Here is a 19207-nt window from a genome sequence, read left to right on the forward strand (position 1 = left end):
CCAATCCTATCAACATTTTGGTGTAGCACAGTTAGATTTTTTGACGTGTCCATCTTGAATTTATGAAAAGACGTCTTCTCTGAGTAAACTTCTCTCTGCTTTTCTTCAATGGGCTCTTCCATAAAAAAGAAGTCTCTTGGTGGCATGGTTCTTGAACTGGTGCATCTAATTCACCTGACGCAGTAGACTCAAATACAATGTCACCTGTTACCAAGCAAACACCTACGTGCTTGGTGTCAGACAAGTGCCACCGTAGCTGGTCTGTCTTTTATTTGGTTTCTTTTCAAGAATTGTTCAAAATTACTTTCATAAAAGACTTCAAGACACTTTTTTATCCAAGGGGACTGCAAACATTGGGGGTTTATTTCCCAGTTTCAAAGCTGATTGTAAAGCTTTAAGCTCCGAGACAACGCCCAATCTTGTTTCAACATCTGGGAGAGAATTACCATTTACAACTGAGCTTGTTATGTTAGATTTCTTCTGTTTCAAGTTTTCTTGTTCAAGTATTGCATTTTTTTTCATATATTTAGCTGCTTGTAAGGAAATGCTGAAAACATTCTTTCTGTTTCTTGAGCTAAACTTTTTTACGTTTTGTTGGTGTACAATTAGGTGAAGTAGTAGTATTTGTATCAAACAAATCATAGGATAACTGCTTATTTTCTATGACTGATTTAGTGTTCTGTGTATTGTTTTGGAGGGCTTCAAATGCATTTTCAATTCTATCCTGCCTTATTTTAATTTTAGTCATTTCGAGGAGCAGAGAGGAGTTAGAACCATGAGCTGAAGATTCAGTAAAGTCTGTCTGTGTTTCAGTACTTCTGTAAATTTTGTCTGTTAAAGTAGGAGATAATTCAGCACTCTTTTTGAGTTGAAGTGAATTATTCTTTTGAGTCAGTTTCTTTACTTGTCCTTCAAGCTTTGTAAACAAGTTCTTCTTTCTCCTTGTCATAATACTCAAAAGTAGCAGTCAATTCCAGCCGCAGTTGATTTTCTTTTCCTAGTTGCACTTCTACTTCCTGAAGAGTTTCTGTGAGAGCTTTATTTCTGGAGATAAGAAGAGATTTATCGTTTTCTAGCTCTTCTATTTGTTGTTGAAAGTAGGTATTATTTTTAGTGTTTAACTCCGTGATTTTATTAGCCAGGTCAGCGTTATAAGATTTCATATTCTGTAGTTCTCTTGTTTTAGCTTTTGGTTTTCACACAAAGGAGGGCACTCCCAGCTTCGGCCAGCTAGAGTTAAGGATGTTTCTAGAGCTTGTTCATCTTGCTCTTCATAGTCTTTTATTTTGTGTTCAATTACGTCTATATTTGTACTGCTGAGTTTGTTTTTACACATGTCACACTTCCAGAGATTGATTCCATTTTTTGTTAAGTTGTTGAACTGATTGATGGTTCAATTCAAACATTTAGAGTGATACCATTGTTTGCATTCTCCAGTGCAGAGGATCGCTTGATATCTTACTCCATTATTGCATATTCCACAAGGGTATTTACTTGTCATTTCAATAAATGTTTACAATAGTTGTTTACATTAGTCGAGGTCACCGCGTTCCTAGTGGTAACGCCTACGTCATAGTTAGTGAAACAAACAGTCGAGGTCACCGCGTTCCTAGTGGTAACGCCTACGTCATAGTTAGTGAAACAAACTCTCACAATGTTTCATCACTCTCTTTTCTTCCAAAATTCTTCATACTCTTTTTCTTTCGAAAAATACGATGATTTTTACTGAATTTCTTTAATATCGTTCTTAATCACATCATAGGCTAAACATTTCTCAGAAAAAACCACAACCACATAACAAATCGCGTTTGTAACAGCTTTTTTGATAATCCATGTTGATAATTATATCGTTCTTTGAACCAGAAATATTTGTCATACTCTTTGTTGTATCAATGACATAAATAGGTCTATTCGCTAAAAATTCTTTAGGATTGTAATTTACATTTTCATCTTATTATTACAGTAAAACTTTCTTAAAATCTTGATACATCTGATACATGATTCTGAGAAAAGACCTCCTGAAATGTTTTAAGTTTTGTAATTCATCTGGATAATAAGAACCGTTCAATTTTACTCTGATATTTTTTACATTCAAACTATCAACTTTGAAGGATTTTTTCTCTTGATTATTCCTGTCTATCTGTTTGAAAAACCTATGATAACGAACTTGGGATTGAAGATATTTCTATAAATATTTGTGATATCGAACGAATAAGTTGTTCCGGAAATACCTTTTTGTTCATTTACACATTGCCAATCTAGAAAAATTAAACATAATGTTTTGACTTTTTGTAATTTCATCAATCAACCTAATTGTTACTCGTGGGTTTTATAATCAATCATTGGAACTCTAATAAAAAAATCTGTAATTGTTATTTTTCCATCAACAGGCATAACATTTCCAGTTGCAGTCTTCAGAATCACATCATCGTCTTCTGCTCTTATAAAACTTAGATAAAATCCTCCTTTATAGATCGGAATAGTAACATTTTCAAAAAATCCTAATCCAAAATGAGATAAATTTCCAGCTGCTTCAAAAAACACCAAATTTAAAATCTGATTCAAAAGCCATTAGAAGTTTGAGAAATAACATCACTTTTTGAATACGAAATAGTTCCTTTAATTGTGCTTAATTGGCCACAGTTTTCGACTTCTTCTATCAATTTATTGTGTTTTCTTACTTCAATCTTAGAAAATAAAAACGGCATAAAATTATCGATTAATCTAACATTATCAGTTCCAAGATATGCTTGACCATCTTGTTTTGTTAAAGTTCCAGAAATATAAAACTGGAAGTTAGACGAGCAAAAGTTATCTCCAAAAATCAATATTAAACTCAGTTCTTTTATTCGGTTTCATTCAAATGTTGTTTTACTAATTGGATAGAAATTTTTTAAACTCCGCCCTTTCAATATCACTAGCATATTTTTCTGTAGTCCGCCATTTAATAAGAGAAAATTTAGAAAATTTTTAAACATCATGTATAAGAAGATATCATTTTTTTCATCGATCTAATGTACGTTTTTTATAAGAAAAGATATAAATTTTAGTCATTTTTAATGATCTTACTTCGTCATATTCGGGATTCTCTTCCTTAAATTTTGCGATCTCGGTCACATATTTCAATAAAATTTGCACAGGATAGTAACCGCTATCTATAATATTGTTCCAATCAACTGTATCTGTTATTTTCATCCAAAAATTTTATACTCAAGTGTTGATAGAGACAAAGAACAGACATATGATCTTTTAATTGATAATGTATATTTTTCTTGAATGAACTCTGGGACAAGATTTTTGATATTTAGCAATGTATATACAATTCAATTTGTTTACGTATAATCTCATCATATCTTCGGATAATTCATATTTTTGAGAAATGTCATCCCAATGTTCTTTTTTCAAATCTCTTTCGTGTTGCATGATAAAAAGATCGAAAGCACTGTAATGTCCCGCCATCTCTATTTATTAGGAAAAAATTTCAAAATCAAGTTTTTATAAATTGGCTCTTTTTAGTGTTACATTCAGCACATTTTCCAGATATTCTCTTAACTCCATTGATGTTTGCATAGTATTTTATATCATTTGTTGCAGTTTTTTCTTTACATCTCACACAGTATATGAGCGCCATTTATATAAGGAAAATTAGTCATCTTAGCCGCCTAATCTATTAAATCTGTTATCAATATTTTCCAAAATTATATTAAGATTTTCCTCGAACTTATTAATTTTTTCTTCTAATTTTTGAAATTTGACAGCATTAGAATCATTGTATTCAACAAATTTATGACCAATATTCTCAAAAGTTTTCGTAGCATCTAAACTAAACTTATCAAAAGACTCTTTAAATCTAGTAAGTTTTTCATTAATTTCACCAACATCGTCTACTGATCTTTTACTTCTTTCATCAAGTTTTTCATAGACTTCTGTTGTAAAATCTTTAACATGCTTTTTATGATTCTCATAATTTTGTTTTAGTTCATTAAACATTTTAATAGGATCTTCTAATTGAATCATTACAACAACATCAAATGGATTAATTCCTTTACTAACACTGCTAATTCTTTTTCCTTTAAAATGTAAGGCATTTTTAACATTCGGATCATGTAAATCAACAATATCGATGTTTTCTGATAATTTTAGAGGTTTTAAAATTTGTTCTTTAACAACAACATCATGTTTGTCAATACCAGGTCGAACACCGACAATTCTTTTTTTATTAGCCAAACTAACATAATTCTTTTCAACTTTGATCGCTTCAGTAATTTTATCAGCTTTTTCGATATGAGACATTAAATTGGTAAATATTTTTTTTGCACCATCTTCAAATTCTTTTTTCAATGTTTTTATTTTATCAGCAACTTCATTTGAACTCATGAAATTTGCAAGTTTGTTATCATATTCTGCTTTAAAATCTTCAATCTCGACAGCAAACATATCTGAATCTGGAAGGGTTTGTAATAAATTTTCTAACTTGTTATCAAACTCATTTCTCAAACTATCAAAATTGAAACTATTATCTACATTTTGAATAATTTGTGTACCAAATACGTCAAAAATATTTTGTGAATCCATATTTATTAAGCAATAATTTGTTAACAACTTCTTTAAAATCTTTACCAGTACTCAGTTCATTCAAAACAAAAACACATAAATGACCACAAATTGGGGGATCTTTATAGTCTTGAATCTGAGAATCATTGTAGTAGACGCTTGATTTTTTTCAAATATTTAATCAATTCTATAGGTGGTTTGTCCTCAATTCTTCCATACGAATCAAAATAACATGCATTCTTATCATTTTTATAATAACAAATCCAATGCGTTCCACTTCCCATAATCGAGTCTAAATTCACAATTCCACATTCAAATTTCTTAACTTTTTCAGGTAATGTATCTCTCATGAAGATTCCTCTAAAATGTTTAATATTTTTGCAGATTTCTTCCAATTCCCCGAATGTTAAAGGTTTAAATTTTTTTTTCAATGTTTGATTTCACGTAATTCAAAGTTTTCTCATCTAATCCAGATCCTGTAACATCTTCCAACTCTTTATCTAACCAATTTAAAATGTTTCGAACAATAGGAATCACATCTTTTTTTAACGATTGGAGCAGCTTTACGAACATAAGGAACAACATTTTTAACAACTGGAATATTTTCTCCAAAATCTAATAAATCTTTCAAAAGTCCACCATTTTTAAGTTCTTTCAACTGATTATAAGAAAATTCTATTCTGGTTCCTTTATTGTTTTTCTTATGTTTTTCGGGTTTATTGTATTGTCTATTTGTTAAAAATATCTTATCTTCGCCATTTTTTAGTTGATCTATTTTAAATTGAATACTAACGGGTATTTTCTTCTTAAAAGCGGATTTTATTTTTTCTTTCTGATTTTTGCTGAAATTTACATTCACCTCCATTTATATAGTTAAAATTTCAAGTTCTCTTCGATTCCCATTCCTAGTTTTCTCTTCAAAAACATTGCTCCAGCTGTTGGAAGCGCAACAAATCTTTCACCTAAACTAGCATCTTTTGATAAAAATCTATCCATTGCCTTATCTTGCAAAACTTTATCTGCTATATGTCTGGAATTTGTGTCTCTATGTTTTGTATAAAAAATATCGTGTTCCATAGCAGCTTGATCTAATTTATTCACACCAGGATCTCCTCTTTTTAGTCTTTTTTCGAGTTTTGTGCCAGGCCCCAGATACTGATAAGTTGGTACGTGTAATTCAAAAGGTAAATTGTTGATAAAATCATTCAAAAGTCCGCTACCTTCAATCATAGATGAACTTATTGCCGGCAAAACTCGTTTTAAATATTTAATTCCATCAGGTTTTTCAATCATTTCATCAAGTTTGTTCGAAATAAAATCTTTAATCGCTTTCTTTTCGTTCAAAAAATTGTTGTTTCCAGCCTTTTCTTGAGCATAAATATAATTAATAATTCCATCGAGTTTTGTCAAATCGTCGATATATCTGTATTCAATCTTATTATCACTGTATTTTCTCACACCTGATCCTTCGATTCTTTTTTCCCAAATTGGTTTAATCAAATTGAGATATTTTTTACCTTTACTTGACTTAGGCTTCTTAGTAGATGGATCATTATTTTTGTAAATTGAGTCAGATTCCCATAAAATTTCTGTATACTTTTTCAAATCTTCTTCAGAATATAAATTATCTTTTGGAGCGTCATAGTCTGTTAATAATCTCCATAAACCTTGAGTTCCTTCATATGTTTTTTCATTAATAATGATATCATTATGCTCAAAATTAACGGGTAAATTTCCAATCATAAAACTTTTCTTTTTTTTATCCCAATACAAACCAAATTTATCATCTTTTACTCTAGGAAGGAATTTTTTACCAATTTTACCAATTATTATATCCGTTGTTCCAGGACTTATTGGTTCAACTATGGTAGAGTCTTCAATGATTCGAGGTCTAAATGGTGTTGACGATGGTAATTTTGGCAATTCAAACTCAGATTCTGGTATCGAAATATCAGCAAATTGTCGTACAACCTGAACCAAATTCATTAAATTTTGATTATCGCTTAAAACATTTTCAATTTTGCCCTCAACATTTTTTATTGCAGAAGTTACAGGTTGATTAATTTTTTGAATAAGTTCTTGTTCTTCTTCATCCATTCGAATCTGTTCTTTAAATTCTTTGATTAATTTCTTTTCGATTTGATCAAGTTTTTTTGCTTCTTCTGAAGTTACGTTCGCCATTTATTTAGGAAAATTTTGAAACGTGGAACGTAAAACGTGAACGTGGAACGTAAAAACGTGAACGTGGAACGTAAAAACGTGAACGTGGAACGTAAAAAACGTGAACGTGGAACGTAAAACGTGAACGTGGAACGTAAAACGTGAACGAGAACGTGAACGAGAACGTGAACGAGAACGAGAACGTGAACGAGAACGTGAACGAGAACGAGAACGTGAACGAGAACGTGAACGAGAACGAGAACGTGAACGAGAACGTGAACGAGAACGTGAACACGAAACGTGAAACGTGAACACGAAACGTGAAAACGTGGAACGTAAAACGTGGAACGTGAACAGATTTACCGTTTTTCTGTTATTTTCATAATGTAAATAAAAAGTAAAGATAATGTAAAAATAATTGTAACAAATATTTTATCAAGTAGATTTGTCAGACCACTGAGCAGCATTTATATTAGAAAACTTATTCAAATATTTACCATTTTTAGGCTTCAAAGTTAGATTAATAGTTAAAAATCCATAGTCTTCTTTCCAAATTTTATCACATAATTCATTAAAGTGGTTAAAACTCATATCAGATCCCACATAATTGTTGTAAATTTTTCTCGAATAGTGATCATCTTGCTTAAAAACACACAACATATTCAAATTATTTCTAATAACTTGTTTATCAACCTTTGAAAAGCATTGGGAAAGATAGATACAGGATATATTTTTGTGACGAGACATTACGAAATATTCCTTGATAACGTCTTGATTTTCCAAAATACAATCATCAAAAACGATTAACGAATTGGGTTTACATTCGCTTAATGGAACTATGTCCTCGGAAGCATTATAAAAATGTGATATTTCTTTGCTTAAGTTCTTCTCAATATTTTCAAATCTTTCTTGTAATTTTTTATAGGCGTCTTGTTCTAAAGATTTACTAAAAACATACAAATTGGAATAAGGAATCAACCTATTGTAGATAAAATTCAATAATAAAGTTGTTTTTCCACATCCACTTGAACCAACAATTAACAATCTGATTGGTTGATCTTTCTTATTTTCTTCAAACGTTTGAAGTTTTATCTGATCTTTTTGCTTTAAAAATTTCTCCATTTAAATAGAAGATTTTCATCTCAACTTGGAACATCCTATACACTTAGAGGAAGAATCAAATTATTTTATCGGTTTAAGCGGTTTTTATTCTGACAATTTTGTAATAAATATTAGTGAAAGTTCTCCTTATTGTATAGGATTTAGTGAGAAGAATATAACAAAATATTATGGTTTAAACAAAGGATATTATACTTTCGATCAAATAAAAAATTCCCTTAAAAATTATCTGAAAACATTCAAACAATCAGATAAATCTTTAAACTTTGACGAAAACAAGTTTGAAATGCAAAAAAATTATCTCTCTAATAAAATTCAAATAAAATCACCAGTAAGAATAATGTTTTCAGCAATTATTGTAGATTTATTAGGGTTTGTTCAAGAAACTATTGAGCCAAATCAGGTATATTTAGGAAATAAAACGCCAAAATTTAGACCGTTTGATGTAATTGAAGTACATTGTAATCTCGTTGAACCTAGTTTTGAAAATCATACCGAACATTTACACAAAGAATCTGAAATTTTGTACACATTTTTCCCAAATGTTGCTTATGGATCAAAAATCAGTGAAAAACCGAATGAAATCGATTATATTCCAATTAGAAAAAATATTAAAAGAATTCAAAAAATCGTTCTGACTATTCAAGACTCTGAAGGAAATCTATTGAAAAATGAGAGTAAAACAACAATATATTTAAGATTGTCGAAAGAATGATGAATCAAGGGGGGAACGAATCGTTCTTACCTTCAAACTTTCAAAAAAACACTGTTTTTATCAATGAATCTGGACTTTACACTCAAAATAAAAATTACTAGTTAAATGGAGTCAGTTGTAGACCTACATTCAATAACAAAGACATTGTAACGATTGTAGACGAAAACAATGTAATCTGGTTTAAAGCTAAAGATGTTGCAGAAATTTTAGAATATGAAAACACGAGGCAAGCTATCATAAATAATGTCGATAATGATGATAAAACAACTTTTGAATGTATAAATTACAGGAGTCTATCCCATAGACCCCTTAACAATCTTCATCCTGACACTGTTTTTATCAATGAATCTGGGCTTTATTCTCAAAATAAAAATTACTAGTTAAATTTCTTTTCTATCTAAATGGAGTCAGTTGTAGACCTACTCAATAATCAACTTATATTCAATAATAAAGACATTGTAACGATTGTAGACGAAAACAATGTAATCTGGTTTAAGGCTAAAGATGTTTGTGAAATATTAGGTTATGAAAAAACAAAAAACGCAATTAAATTAAATGTTGAAGATGATGACAAAATTCAATATTTTTACTTAAAAAACAAGGGGCTATTCGAATGGCCCCTTAACAATCTTCATCCTGACACTGTTTTTATCAATGAATCTGGACTTTATTCTTTAATTTTGAGATCACATAAAAAAGAGGCAAAAATCTTCAAAAATTGGGTTACAAAAGAAGTTTTACCGAGTATTAGAAAATATGGCGAGTACAAACTTGAAAACGAAAATAAGCAGTTAAAAGATGAAATAAAACAGTTACAAATTAAAGATGAAATGAAATCATTGAAAATAGAGAATCAAGAATTGCGAATGGAATTAATGAAGAGAGATATGGTATGTAAAGATTTTGATAAGAAAAAACACCATGTTTTTGTGTTAATTAAGAAGAATCACATGTGGGAATGGCCTTATTACGTTATCAGAGCTCAGAAACGAGAAATACCAAACCGATTAAAACATCTAAAAATAAATTATCCTGAATTAGAGATTTTGTTCATTGATGACGAACCAAATTCTATCAATCTGTATAACCAAATGAAAGAATCTTTGAATATTTTATACAACGGAAATCATTTTACTACAAATATGGCAGAATCTCGACTGATTTATAGAATATCTAAATTACACGATGAAAATGTTTCTAAATTTTACTAAAAACTCTCGATTTATTATATTTTGTTTGTAAATGTTTAGCATAACTAGGTAACCATTGTAGAATTCTTTTTTCATATTCACATGGCATTTCGTTTTTATAACTTTCGCTGAAAATTTTTTTAGCACAATCTTTGCAAAAAGCATCTTTTCTATCTTTACTATACTGCCAGTTATTAAATTCAGAAATATTTTTAATTTCTTTACAAAAGTAACACTTTTTTTCTTCTAAAGTTAATTTGTCCATTTTATCATATAATTCCTTACAATAACAGTCTTTTCTATTCTCTTCTTGACACTTTGTACATTTCTTTTGAGACTCCATTTATATAGAACAAATTATTACACGATGAAAATGTTAAACTCTTGAATTATGATATTTTGTTTGTAAATGTTTTTGATAATTATTTAACCATTTTATAGTTCTTCCACATTCACATTGAGTATCTTCATAATATAATCTATGGTGATTCTTCTTTACACAATCTTTACAATATGAGTCTTTCTTATCTCTACTATAGTGATGACTATTAAACTCTGAAATTTTTTTAGTTTCTTTACATTTAAGACATTTTTTCTCTTCCAAAGTTAATTTTTCTATTTTATCATACAGCTCTTTATGATACTTCCTATAACAATCTTTACAATTATAATTAATTCCATCTTTTCTATTCTTATCTTTATAAAATTCTTCAAAACCTTTTAATTCTTTGCACTTTGAACATTTCTTTTGAGCCTCCATTTATATAGAAAAAATTAAAGCTTTGACTTTCTCAATTCATATTCATAAAACTTTCCGGTTATTTCTTCATTATTTAAATCTTTTATACTATAAGTTACAGGATCTGTGTTATTAATTTGATAAATCACAAAGATTTCTCTTGACCAATTGTTCTTATATTTGTTCGAAAATGTTTGTTTTTTACTAACAATTCTTACATGATCATCGACTTTAAATTTAGTTTTCGTGTGAATTTCAGGTGGAACATACTTGAAAACGGTCTCTAAAAACTCCTTTTCTGCATCCTTATCTACGTCTTTGGGCTTCATTTTGATTGTGCTGTGAACCGTATCGTTATATTTCTTTACGATTTCTTGAAGAATATCGATCCATTTAAAGTTTTTATTAATCTCAAAAAGAACCTTCATTCTTTCATTTTGAGTTCTGTTATATCTCTCTACAATACTTGATTTCTCTTCGTTTTCAGTATGATAAATCTTAATGTTGTATTTTCTCAAAACTTCGTTAAATTCTTTATTTTTGAACTCTAAACCCTTATCTGTATGAAGTAGGTTTGGAGGTTTGTGATTAATCCTTATGGCATCTTTTACTATATCTTCGAAGGCTTTTGAAACATCTTTACCGTTTTTTCTTTTGATAGCTCTTGACCAAGCATATTTTGAGAAAGTATCAATAACATTTAACATATACTTAAATCCATCATTTTGATCTGAATAGTTAGACATTATAACTAAATCTGCTGCCCATAAATCGTCAATTCCTAAAGTTATAATTTTTCTCTTTTTAAACTTTTTTCGTACTGGTGCATGAATTTCTCGAGCTTCAATCTCTATCTCATCTTTAGTCTTCAATTCTTGCTTAACAGGTTTTGGATTTGGATTCTTTATAAACTTACTCTTGTTTGTCTTACATTTTGAACATTTTGCAGCAATTCTATACAATCCATTTTGAGTTTGAACGATTTTTGAATCTATACTTTTCGTTTTTTTCTTGCATATGTGGCAGTGAATCAAATCATCTTCCATTTACATGTCAAAGTTTCCAAGTTTATTTAACTCATCTAATATATTAGATTCCGCTTCATAGTCATTCGGTACTGTATCAATCTTATTTTCTAGGACAATTCTCTTATCATCTTTCGCTTCATAGCCGTATGGTACTGTATCGATCTTATTTTCTAGGACAATTCTCTTATCATCTTTAGCGTTCAGTGCTAACTTGTTTATAGTAACGGTGTACAACTCATGTTTATAGCTTTTGATTACTGTCATCTCCCTAAATTCTTCTTTATCTTCGAACAAACATCTCTTCAAGTTTTCGATATTTATTGTTTTATTTACAACGCTTCTCTTAATTCCTTTACACCTAACTGGGTTTTTATCTAGATATTTGTACGAGTACATCTTAGACCTTAAACCACAAAATTCTTCTAAAACTTCGCTATTTAACTCATCTTTGAATTTCCCTATTACCTTCTTATTTTTAGTAGTGAAACATTCGTGATCTTTTGGATAATCACTTGTATCAAAGTCATCTATATTTTCTTTAATAATTTTAAAAGGATCTCGTTTCAATTCTAGGAAATAACTGTCTGTATCCATGTAACACAGATTCAAATCTGGATCAAACTTCTTTAATTTGTTGTAATAAAACTCGTACATTAGCAATTTTGAGAGGTCGAGAACTGAAAATCCTATGTAGATCGGTTTGTTAAATTTAACCTTTTGTTTGTACATGTGACTCGCTATACAGTTGTCGTCAAAGATGTTAAAGCATTTGAAATTTGTTTTCTTAGCTTGTTTCATTGAAAATTCTTCATTTCCAAGCTTAATATCACATCTGTTTCTCACATTTTCCATAGATTTTCCAAAAACTGAGTTGTTCATCAGCTTATAAAAGTCCTTTTCAAAGTCGCTTGTAGCTTTGGTTCTCATGTTTGTGTTAAAATCAATGTATTCTTTCATAAAAGGCTTCTGATCGAATGCGATAACTCTATTCACATGTTTTAACACCATTCCTTGTTCCAGATAGAATTTCAAATTTCTCGAATGAACAACGTATTCAGTTTTATCCAGTAGAGTTGTGCAAAGTTTGTTTTTAAAATGTTCTGGAGCAAGAGGTAAATCCTTGTGATGTTCGTGTAAATTCGTTGGATATCCAAGATCAACTTCGAGAATATAGCCATAATCTTCGTCGCCAGTGAGTTCCAAAATTGTTTCTTTCCATTCTGCAGTTGTGTAAGTTTTTGGATCCATCCACTTGATATCACTAAACGGCAGTTTTTGCATTAGGCCATACCCATAAAGGTTATTAGCATCAACGTATAACAAATAGTTTTCGGGCTTTGTCTTATCAAAATCTTTTAAATATTTGTTATTTGCTTTCACATATCGTTTAATACATTGAGAAATTCCTCCGCGAATACCTTTTTCGATCATTAAATACATATCGTAATCGTGTATCAGTTGAAGCTCGATTTTCGTTAATTTTAACATTGCGTCCCATGCGAGACTGGGAGCTGTTAGATAGTGTGCCGGATCGAGTTTATAGCAATTCAAACAAATATTCCTAAAATTTTCAAAGATATCAGCGAGCAATAGAACATCTTGAATGTTATAGAGATCAGAGTAATTTCCTAGATTTTTCTCTTTTAATTTGTTTCCAACATTTAAGTAGTGTTGAAAATCTTTCTCAGATATGCTCTCGTCTGTCAAAAGTGAATAGAAATCTTGAATTCTCAATTCTTCTGTGTAATCAAGTTTTTCAATACTGTCGATAAATTCATAGGGAAATATGCCTTTTCCAGATAGAATTTTAAAGATTTCTTCTTCATCATTTGGCTGTCGTTCTATAATTTCATTCAATATTCTTCCATCCTGTATAAAATGATTTGTATGCTTGAAGTCTTCTTTCTTTAGATTTTTCGCTAATTTTTCAATAGACGAGGCCATGAATCTAAATGTGTCCACGAAAGAGAATTTTATGAACTTTCTAGGTTTGTCACCATCAAACTCATACCCGTATCCAGAATTTACAGAATAATTTATATATCGTTCATCGGTGTTTGCAATCAAATCAACATTACCGTACTGTTTTGCCAATTCTTTTATGTACAAATGAGTATCGTAATTTGACATATTATGACAGAAAACTGGAATATTTTGTGGAAATTTCAAATTCAGATTACAACATGAATGAGCTGCGCCTCGAAACTTTCCAGTCAAATGACAATGATCTCTTACTTTATTATAACTCTTATCTTTCCAACTATCAGGAGTAAAACCATACTGAATTGACTCAACATCATAAGCAGACCATTCGCAAATATGACAAACGTTTGCATTTTGGTATGAAATTTCTTCTTCTTCAGTCAATTTCATGGGTTTTTGGTTCTTAGAATTATATTTTTTAGCTATGTATTTCGATAATTTATTGAGCTCTTCAAACAATTGTTTTGGAACATTCGGCAAATCTTCTTCATTTTTGGCTCGAAAACATATCGGTTTGTACATGCGCTTGGTCACGTTCGACACTAAATAAAGAGTAAAACCATAAGGAATGTGCTTCTGAATCTTGGTTGTAGTCGATCTTTGAGGATTATTCTTACATGTCGGTATTTTCTCTAATATACTCTCAAAATCCATATAAATAACGTACGGATGGCTAAACTTCTTTTGATAATTAGTGAATTTAGTTGTTTGACCAGGAAACGGCATAACTGGTTTACAAACTTCATGTTGCTTACAAATTTCTAAATGATCAGCTAAAGCGCTAGATTTGTAGAAATGGCTTAAACATCTTCTACAAAGAAATTTTTTATTTTTACACTTAGATAACTGAGAAAATACAAGTTGGTTTAAATCTGTTATCAAAACATAATGAGATTTTTCATCTTGTTTTACATACAATAAATTGATTTCTAATTTGGCGTCATAAACTTCTGAAATTTGCAACGGAACAATATTGAGTTTTTCATCAAAACTATAGACATTTACAGACATTTTCGGATAATTATACTTTGCTTTACTGCTTCGTTTTTCAAATAATTGTATATCTTTTAAAGACATAGGATAGTCGAACCCAGAAAATATTTCATCGTTCACGAATTTTTTGTATTGCTTTGCGCGTTCACAGTCTCTTTCGGGTTTTTCAATAGCACATCTGATTGAGTAAATAAAGCAAAAATCATCTTTATTTTTTATATTTACACAAGCTTTCTTTACCTTTATCTCTGGGGGTAAATCGATATATGATCCTGCGTTCATAAATTCGTGTTTATTAAGGCTCAAAATCAGTTGTTTACAACGTTTAAATGACCACCCTGATCCTCTATTTGGATGATTTGTTTGTTCTCGATGGGTTAATTTGTTAAACTGTTTAGAAATAAAGTCGTTTACATCGAATATTTCGTCTGATTTTATAGTAAAATACATTGGGCAAATTTGCGTTTCACCGTTCACTAAAGTTCGTTCATATTCACATTCCAAAGAGATATATCCTTTACTGTTTTTCACAGTTTCTTGAAATTTTTCTATTAAACTCTTAATCTCTGGCCGCAAAATAGAAAGATATTTGTAAAGTGGCATGAAATTATCGTTTAAATTCGTTAAAATGTATTGCTTAAAAAGACCGTGTATAGACGATAAAACTTCTACATCAATGATATTTTCAGATTTGTGTTTATCAATTTCTTCGATCATTTCAGACTTTGTTTTATCATTAGTTTCGATAGCCAATTTTTCAGCGATTGAATTAATTTTTTCATCATTAAATAGATTGAGATTTTTCTTTTCAACTTTGAAATTTCTCTTTAATTCTCGTAATTGTTCAATATTGAACATCTTTTCGTGATCGTCAATTTGATTTTCTTTGGCCCATTGTCTTAAATGATTCAATTCCTTGTAGGAAATGTCTTTGTTCTTTAAGTGAATCTTTGAGTTGTAATGTCGATCGAAGTTTCTTCTTAAAATTTCTTTTTTGCAGAATGGACATGACATTTTGTCACCCGCCATTTATTAAGGAAAATTTTGAATGCTTCAATTTTCACTATTTAGTAAAAATATCTTTTTTATTAAGGAAAAATCAACTTTTATGGTTAAAATCCGCAATAATTCAGTAGATTTTAAGGATTTTTCAAAAAAACTCTAGTGTTTGCACATTAAGATGCGCGATTTTGACCCTAAAAACCGTGTTTTTAGGGTCAAAACCCCGGGATTTTTTATTTAAAAAATGTTGATTTTCAATTTTGTTACTAAATTTTCTTCCTACTAAATAATGGAGCTACTAAAGGAGCTGAATGAAGTTGGTGAACTAAGATTCAAAGAGTATAAGAAATTAATGGAATTAGAAGAAAAAAAGAAATATAAGATTTTGAATTTGGAGAAACTGAAAGATAAATTTGGGATGACTATAATTGCCGAGTTAGAAGATTATAAAGTACACTTGCCGAACAGATTTTTGACTGTTTTGGATGAAAAAAAGATTAAAGAATTGAATAAAAGAGAATTCCACTTGATTGTTACTGGAAAGAAGACTATTAAAGATAAAGACTGTGTTACAATTAACTTTGTAGAATAAAGATTTTGAAGATTTGACAGCTTAAGAAAGTAGAAGCAATAGATTCGGTTATTGTTTGATTTTTACAGATTCGTTTATTATCCTTTAGACAGTATTTTCCGTTGGTTTTCTGTTTACTCCAAAAAGTGCGCTAGAACCCTCATATTCATATCTACTTGTATTCATACTATGAAGAACCTAAAGTTTTCCAAGAATAAATAGTGTATGAAATCATAAGCATGTTTTGCTTGCTGAAAAATATTTTATTTAAACATTTGCACGTTATCTACTATATAATAGTAAATTTTGAATTACTAGCCATCTTGCCTTGTTATGATAGTAAGTTGAGGCAGACAAAATGAAAATACAATTTTAAATTTTAGTCGATATTTATCACTAATAGTGACGTGCCACTTACACGTATCTACACTACTGTTCTAATACAAATGCTTAATACAAATAAATCAAAACTAAGATAAATTGTTATGGTTTTATTTATAACATCTAAATGTATTTATATTTACAGAAAAAAATGCATAGCACCTACATTACTGCACGTTTCTTTCCAGTAATAAACATTTTAAGATATTTAAACATTCTCACAAAAAATTTCAATAAAAGTTATAAAAAACCTAAAAAGCGTAGTAAATTAAATAGTTAATTGTTTAGATTTTATTTATAAAATTGTAAAATGCTACATAACGCTTTTTGAAGCATGCAAATAAATAAGTTTCTATATTCAACTAGACTCGGAACACTTAAAACTCATTCTTTTATTAGTATACTTAATTTGTCTTTCATACTATCTATAATATATCATTAATTCCTGATCTGCCTTTAAACAGATTTCGTTACTATTTATTGGTTCAGGCATTATATAACATATGTTTGGACCTCTCAAACATATAGTTTTAATCTTTTATTTTGTTGATATTGGAGGGGTAAAATGACCTTGGGAAAATTATCAAATTTGTTTGGTCCACTGCTAGTATTGCAAGTGTAGAAAATACCCAAAATATTTTAAATATAAATTCATTTTAAAAGCATACATTTTGACCACTAACAAGAGGCAGAAGGTTAAGGAGTAAGTTTAAAGATAAAATTCTAGTTTTTTGGATTATTCTAAGAAGACTGAAAACATATTTTAAACTAGACGTGTGGAGCGCAACAGGTTTCGCCGATGGAAACTTTCAAATCTATGCACATTTCATTCTTGAGATCTCATGCGGTAAGGAAGAAAGACTGGCAATCATATCGAAATTTGTACATAGCCACCGACAGGCAATAGAGAAACTGTGTCTGCATGATGAGCCACAGCCTACAACGACCCTCAGTCAAATTCCACTGTTCGATATGCATCGTCATAAACACATTATTTTGTGTTTGGAAATTAAATTTCACTCAAAATTTAAAGACAACTTATTCATTTATTTACAATATCGTGCCTGTTAAAGCATTCCAATTTTTGATCAATAAATTAGGCTACACAGCCTTGTTAAAATAATAAAAGTTTCATTGGGCTAAGAAAAGTACAACGTAAGAGTTAGCTAAAATCTAATCTTGTCACCCAGGAACAAAATTACAACAATGCCACGTGTTTAAATCTCGAATGATTAAATTCACTCTCTCTAAAAACTTATTTATTCTGAAATTTTCTCGGTAACACCACGGTAACCCAATGTAAAAATATTTACTTTCCCCCTGGCACATCCCATGGAGTTTACCATCATTGAACTCAATGTTTCTTATACATAAATGAAGACTTTACAAAATTTAAATTATATTATTCCGTTTATTTTAAAATGTCGTCCGGAAAAAAGACAGAGAGAGACAAGAGACAGAAATAAAATTTCTCCAGCCCTATGTGTGATCGGCTTCGATAAAGATTAGCCAATTAATAATAGTTTAAAACATTTCTATTATGAAAGATCTAATTATAACAGGTACTGGACACATTTCACATGTTTAAATATTTTGGTTTGAAATTGAAAAAAACCCAAAAAAGTAGCAATAACCGTTTGGTTTTTATGTTATTCCGAATTGTATAAATAAGAGGCGTATCATAATTTTGCGTATGCGACTGAGAAAAACTCACATTCTAATGCTGTGCTGTCACCATGCATCAAGCCATCCAGCAAGGAGGTGCTGTGGTTCCGACATTCCTCAGACACCGCATGATTGGGGATAAACCATTGTGCGGTCTGGAGCAGAGTCTCGGATAACATCTGGTCAGGCAAGGGCAGCAGAAAGCGGCTCGTATCAGACAATCGCTGAATGACAGCAGGGTTACTACGAGCTTCTAGAAACATGAAAATATATTCCACATTCTGTATATTTGCAATGTACTCATTACATAAGTTACAATGTTAGAATTATATACGTCAACAGCATATGCCTGAAATAAAATTTCTCAGTTTCTATAATAAGATATATTTTGGTTTTGATCTACTACGACCTCATTAGTTATGACATAATAGCTAAATACAATGACATTGATCTTAAATGAAATATTAAATATGAGGATTCATATGTGGGTAATGATTTAGATCATGAAAATGAGAGAGAAATAGAGAATAATGTTTTTATATTAGTTTGATAATTAATTAATTAATTAGTTCTACCAGTACTAATTATTTTAATGTAATTTTAATAACTGCATTTCATTTATAATGTAATTTCCTTAAGCTGTAAGTAATTATAACGCATTACCACAACTTGGTTATGAAAACCTTGCTTAGTCATTAAAATCATTCCTATTTTCTAAAAACATTACCTTAAAATCCAGTTTTAAAAAATCGATAAATAAACAACACGTATTATAACTGACTGTACCACCTCAATGATATAGAATGCACCCGTTCATTTTTTTAGGTTCCACAAGTTCTTCGTTCAACTTATTTACTTCCAATCTTTTAAGGATGTATTATATATGGTTGGTTTAACAGTTAGAAAAGTTTTAGGCATATACATTATAGTATTAAAGGCACAAATTGCACTATCCGGCTTCCAAAAACACAAATTGAGGGTATATTAAAACCACTTGAACCGCTTTATCTTTGTGGTGTTCATATTTAGCCTTGGACGGATGTAGATTCCCGAAAAAACACTTGACACCCCAATGCCAGCGACTCCTACAGGGTTTATACTCCCGTG

The 19207-nt window shown here is 30.1% G+C and overlaps 1 protein-coding gene across 1 annotated transcript in view; it reads right to left on the reverse strand.

The window, feature by feature from the left end:
* The window catches only part of LOC124355597 (nose resistant to fluoxetine protein 6-like), a 51255-nt gene extending 32892 nt beyond the window's left edge, over positions 1-18363 (reverse strand). The window contains exon 1 of the mRNA XM_046806760.1: positions 18150-18363. Within this exon, the coding sequence (XP_046662716.1) occupies positions 18150-18363 (214 nt within the window). The remainder of the gene's footprint in view (positions 1-18149) is intronic.
* Between the last annotated feature and the right edge of the window lie 844 nt (positions 18364-19207).

Source organism: Homalodisca vitripennis, chromosome 2 (genome assembly GCF_021130785.1).
Source record: "Homalodisca vitripennis isolate AUS2020 chromosome 2, UT_GWSS_2.1, whole genome shotgun sequence".
Classification (NCBI taxonomy): Eukaryota; Metazoa; Arthropoda; class Insecta; order Hemiptera; family Cicadellidae; genus Homalodisca; species Homalodisca vitripennis.